The sequence below is a fragment of the Triticum aestivum genome, chromosome 2A (assembly GCF_018294505.1).
Source record: "Triticum aestivum cultivar Chinese Spring chromosome 2A, IWGSC CS RefSeq v2.1, whole genome shotgun sequence".
Classification (NCBI taxonomy): domain Eukaryota; kingdom Viridiplantae; phylum Streptophyta; class Magnoliopsida; order Poales; family Poaceae; genus Triticum; species Triticum aestivum.
Window position 1 is genome coordinate 536,700,925 of NC_057797.1, and position 5,795 is coordinate 536,706,719.

At 47.8% G+C, this 5,795-nt stretch overlaps 1 protein-coding gene across 1 annotated transcript in view; it reads right to left on the reverse strand.

Moving 5' to 3' along the window:
• Positions 1-2,596: 2,596 nt before the first annotated feature.
• Positions 2,597-5,795, reverse strand: part of LOC123191737 (uncharacterized) — an 8,434-nt gene continuing 5,235 nt past the window's right edge. The window contains exons 2-3 of the mRNA XM_044604364.1: positions 3,680-3,974; positions 2,597-3,589 (exon numbers count right to left, since the gene is read on the reverse strand). Coding sequence (XP_044460299.1) covers positions 3,021-3,589; positions 3,680-3,974 — 864 coding nt within the window. The 3' untranslated portion in view covers positions 2,597-3,020. The remainder of the gene's footprint in view (positions 3,590-3,679; positions 3,975-5,795) is intronic.

The window sequence follows — 5,795 nt, forward strand, 5'->3', positions numbered from 1 at the left end:
TGGTATTGGGGATACAGGGAGGCACAATATATATCACACAACTAACAAGCCCTACGCTCCAACTGTATCCATCCGTCAACACATAACCAAGAAAAATCCGGAAATCGTGTACCTCAACCTTCGAAAAGCATCTGTTATACAAGCTATGGCAATACTCCCAAACTCCCTCCCCAGTACTGGGTGGCGTCGAGGTTATCTCACCACTAACTTCATAAAAGAGATTTTCGATGTCGGCGAACTCAGGTATTCCAGAACTGCAACGATAAAATTGTGACGACAACACCTCGGAGCTCAACTCCCCGGGACACTACCACAACCCCTAAATGTTAGGAGGCACCAAGAACAATGTTCTCATCACAAGAATATCAGAACGATTCCAAGATACCCGCGTGATCCTAAAAAAATTAGTGAAAATTTGAGGAGAGGAAAGTCAAAACTTCTACGTCAGGGGGCCTCACCAGAGCGACGAAGGGACTGGGGAGTAAAAAGAATCCTACTCTCTGATATATATAATCCTAAGACTCAAAACATTTTTGTTCTACACTCAACGACGTCAGCGATTCGATCAAGCAGCGGGCTCCTAAGTCGGGGATGGCTCTGATTACCAACTTGTAACGCCCACGACGCGGCTATATCTCCCACATGTCGAGGCACGACTTAGAGGCATAACGGCATGGTGGTTTTGTCGCAAGAGGGGTAATCTTCACACAATCTCATGTACTGAATAAGAAAGGGATAAAGAGTTGGCTTACAATCTCCACTTCACATAATACAATAAATCATACATCATTCAAATACACTCATAGCCCGACTATGGTCAAATCCAAACGAAAAAGAAGATAAACCCCAAATGCTAGATCCCCTATCGTCCCAACTGGGCTCCACTACTGATCATCGGGAAACGAAACATAGTATCGGCCAAGGTCCTTGTCGAACTCCCACTTGAGTTTGATTGCATCGCCTTCACTAATATCATCAGCACCTGCAACTCTTTGGAAGTATCAGTGAGTCACGAGGACTCAGCAATCTCACACCCCGCGAGATCAAGACTATTTAAGCTTATGGGTAGGATAAGGTAGTGAGGTGGAGCTGCAGCAAGTGCTAAGCAAAATATGGTGGCTAACATACGCAAATAAGAGTAAGATGAGAAGCTACGCAACGATCGTGAAGCTAGAGGTGATCAAGAAGTGATCCTGGAACTACTTATGTTCAAGCATAACACAAGACCGTGTACACTTCCCGGACGCGGTTGATTCATTTTAATTAAGTCAAGTGTCAAGTTATCTACAACTGGATATTAACAAATTCCCATCTGCCACATAACTGCGGGCACGGCTCTCGAAAGTTTATACCCTGCAGGGGTGTCCCAACTTAGCCCATCACAAGCTCTCACGGTTAACGAAGGATATTCCTTCTCCCGGAAAGACCCAATCAGTCTTGGAATCCCGGTTACAAGACATTTCGACAATGGTAAAGCAAGACCAATAAAGCTGCCCAATGTGCCGACAAATCCCGATAGGAGTCGCACATATCTCGTTCTCAGGGCACACCAGATGGGCCAGACGTCGGGTTGGCATAGACCCTGGTTGCCCAGGGGGCGCCGGACATCGCACAGGTTGGACCAACACTTAGAGGAGCACTGGCCCGGGGGTTTAAAATAAAGATGATCCTTGAGTCTGCAGAACCCAAGGGAAAAAGGCTTAGGTGGTAAATGTTAAAAACAAGGTTGGGCCTTGCTGGAGGAGTTTTATTCAAGGCGAACTGTCAACGGGTTCCCATAACCCCAACCGCGTAAGGAACACAAAATTAAGGTACATAACACCGGTATGACGGAAACTAGGGCGGCAAGAGTGGAACAAAACATTAAATAAGAGATATGATATCCCAACATAAACATGTTCCAATATGGAACAAACTTCAACTTCACTTGCAACTAACAATGCTATAAGAGGGGCTGAGCAAAAGCGGTAACACAGCCAAACAACGGTTTGCTAGGAAGGTGGGTTAGAGGCTTGACATGGCAATATGGGAGGCATGATATAACAAGTGGCAGGTAGCGCGACTTAGTGATAGAGTGAACAAGTAGCAAGCAAAGATAGAAGTGATATCGAGGGTATGGTCATCTTGCCTGAGATCCCGCAAGGAAGAAGAACGAGTCCATGAAGAAGACAAACGGACATAGACGAACGAATCATCACAACTTCGAAACGAAATCGAAGCAAACGAGACAAGCAAACCAGAAAGAAGCAAGCAACATGGTAAACACCCAAGCATTAACATGACATGATGCACAACCAAGGATGATGCATGTCCGGTTTAAATATGCATGGCATGGCAAAGTGCGCAAACAAAACTATAAGTTAAGTGGAGCTCAACATGAAACAAGATGCATGTTGATGAAACACCACATTCAATTATTTAGTTCACTCCCGGTTAGGTACTCAACAATATTAACTATTGCTAAACATGGCAAGAGGTGAAACATAAGTAAACTAACTATTTAGGCAAGTTTAAATGAGGCCGGAAACTACAAGTAACAATTCCGGAAAATTCCCATATGCATATTATGAATTTGGTATTGTTTTGCCCTAAACATATTTTAGAGTTGTTAAACATGCAAGATGAGTGCACCATGTTAAACTAGGCATTTTCCTACCCATTTTGCATATAAAGTTTATTTAAATCCGAGCTACGATTAATTAGTTATGAATTAAATCATTTTAGCAACATATTTATGCAAACTAAAAGGAAACAACAATTTAAACATTTCAAACATGGATGAAAGTTGCATATTGTGAAACTAGATGAAATTCTAAGTATTTTTCATATTTAAAACATTTTAATCCGATGCATGATTAATTAATTGTGAGCATTTAAAAACAATGGCATTCTCTGAAATTATGCATGCAGTGGTTAAATACAAAATTCGTCAGGCAGGAAAAAATACGCGGGCCGAATCTGCAACAGGAGCGGGCGCTAGATAGCAAAAACGCGCTCGGGGCGGGACTTTGTGGGGTGGCTCACTTTGGGCTTGCGGTGGTCGGGCTGCGCAGGGGTCGGATCTGGGCCAGACGGTGGGGAGGTGCAGCTGGGCCTGGCAGCAGGACGCAGCCCACGGAGGCTAGATGCATGGTCAACGCAGCGACCAACGCTGGATCAGGCGAGGCTGGAGCGCGTTGGGCCTTGGGGAGGCATCGGCCCACGTGCGTGCGTGTGAGCAGTGGTTGGCGAGCGAAGCGCTCGTCCTCCTCCGGGAGCAGAAGCAGGGGAGGCCGGCGGGGTCCTGGACGGCAACGCGGGCACTTGACGACGAGGAAGACGACGATAGCTTGGCATGGCGCGGGACTTGGCTCAGAGTCGAGGTCGCTGGAGGGGGCGAGGATGGGGCCTTGGGCATCGCGGATAGCAGAGGAGGCCGAGGCTCCATGGCCGGAGAACAGCAGTAGCGGGGCAACTTGGGGCACCGGCAGCACCAAGAACGGCGAAGACGGGTGGATCCGGTCGGCTAGCACTGGGTCCGGGCAATGGCGCCCGCGGACTAAGCTCGACGACGACGCTGTTCCAAATCCACGGCAGTGGCGGCGAGTTCCTGCGAGAGGAACGGGAGGGAGAGAGAGATTAGAAAAGAAAGGGGCCTCGGGATGGAGAAAAAAGGAAGAAGAGCAGAGGGGTCGGCGACCTGCGGGGTTTCGGCCGGCGATGGAGATGCTCCGGCTAGTAGTGCGTGGCGACGGGGATCGAGCTCCGCTCGGGAGCGAGGGGCGGTTGCCTCGATCCAGATCGGATCGAGCACTGCGGGAGGTGTAGGCGTGGGTGGCTGGGGACACTGGCTGTCGTTGGATCCTGATCCGACGGATCGGATCACGGTGAGGCTGGTGCCCTGGGATTGGCTCGGTGGGGAAAACAAGGGAGAGGGTGGCGGCGGCTGGTTGGTGGATCAGGAGGGGAGCTCGGGCAATTTTGACAATTTTGACCTATGGACGAAATCAATTCACGGAATGAACTGGCCGTGAAACTATTTCACAGCTCTAACCTTTTTGTGTAGCGCCCGCCACAACGGCGCCACACTCTACGGTGCAGCGCCTAGCCCGGGGGCGTTGCACACCAGTCCACCGTGGCAGCCCCTGGGCCCGCAACCAGCAGTGCAACGCCTCCGAGCTAGGCGCCACACTTGTAAAGTGCAACGCCTCCGAGGTAGGCGTCACACTTCTTAAGTGCAGCGCCTATCTCTTAGGCGCTGCACTGTGACTTATCCAGAGTGTGGTCCCCCACCCCCACACCACACACTCTCCCACTCTCCTCCCCCGAGCTTTGCCCCCTTTCCCCCTCTCTCCCCCTCTCAAATCCTCTCCCAAATCTTGCAAATTTGAAGATTTTGTCCGTGGATTTCGAAGTCAAACCCTCCCTCAAGGTAATATTCTCCATTCCCCTTGTTTTGATCCAACTAAAGTTCCCCATTGCTCATTTGTTGCTTGTTTGGGGAAACCCTAGTTTTGTTTGGATCTAGAGATATGCATGGAAATGTGAGATGTTTGTTTGCCAATTTCTATGGTTAGGCTTTGTTAGTATGCTAGGGTTATTCTTATGGGTGTTCTTATGTTGGTGCTAGGGTTAGGTTTAGGGCTAGGGTTATGGTTATGGTTATGGTTATGGTTATGGTTAGGGTTGTTGTTTGATATATATATTAGGGTTTCTATTCCGTGTTAATCCTTGTATTAGTACTCATGGAAGCAATGTTACCTTGTGTTATTGGAATGCTTATAGGGATGGGAAGAACATGTGTGTTTGTTCATCATGGGGACAAGGACGCATTTTTGAAAGGCAATGTAGAACCGGATCCGGATGAGGTTGACATTGTGTTTGATAGTAGTCCTAGCTATGCGGAGCTCTTGCAACAAGTTAGGGAAGATTTGAATTGGACGGACCCTAGTGATATCATAGAGTTGGAGGGAAGGCATAATGTTGGTTTTGGAATGCACATCCGTTGGAAGACAATGCGTGTCAACTCGGAGCAACGTTGGGTTGCATACAAGGAGACGGTGGCCGAATCACTAGACAAGGCTCTTGAGTTATTTGCAACAAAGAAGGTTGATTCAAGTTTGCATTTGGACTTGAACCGGAACCCCTCCCCTTTGGTTGCTAGTAGCCCCACACCTTTGAAGCTAGATGAAATTGTTGAACCTCTTTTGACCCAAGAAGTGAGGCCAACATTGAGCCCGTTTACAAACAACCAAGATGAAGATTTGCAAGAGGACAATAATGAGTATGCGGACGATGACAATGAAGTTGATCTCCATGACAACAAGAAGAGAGGAAGAAGAAGAAGGGAAAGGGGCCTTGCTCTACGCAATAAAGCTACTATGTCTCCTCTTCGATTTGGTTGTGAACTACTATGTGTCGTGAACTACTATGTCTCCTCCTCGATTTGGTTTTGAACTACTATGTGTCGTGAACTACTATGTGTCCTCCTCGATTTGGTTGTAATAACTACTATGTGGCGTGAACTACTATGTCTCCTCCTCGATTTGGTTGTAAGAACTACTATGTGTGGTGAAGTACTATGTGTTATGAACTATGTGTCATGCATATATTCTCTTCGCACTTGTCACATTGCTATGTATCAATCCTACTTCACATCACGTGTGTACATGCTAAAATATTCACTAAGTCCACTTGCAGCGCCTAGCACAGAGGCGCTGCACTGTGTGGTGTGACGCCTCCAAGCAAGGCGCTGCACAGGTCTGTAGCTATCCAGAGAGCAACAGAATGTGTGTCAAGCTACAGACCTGTGCAGC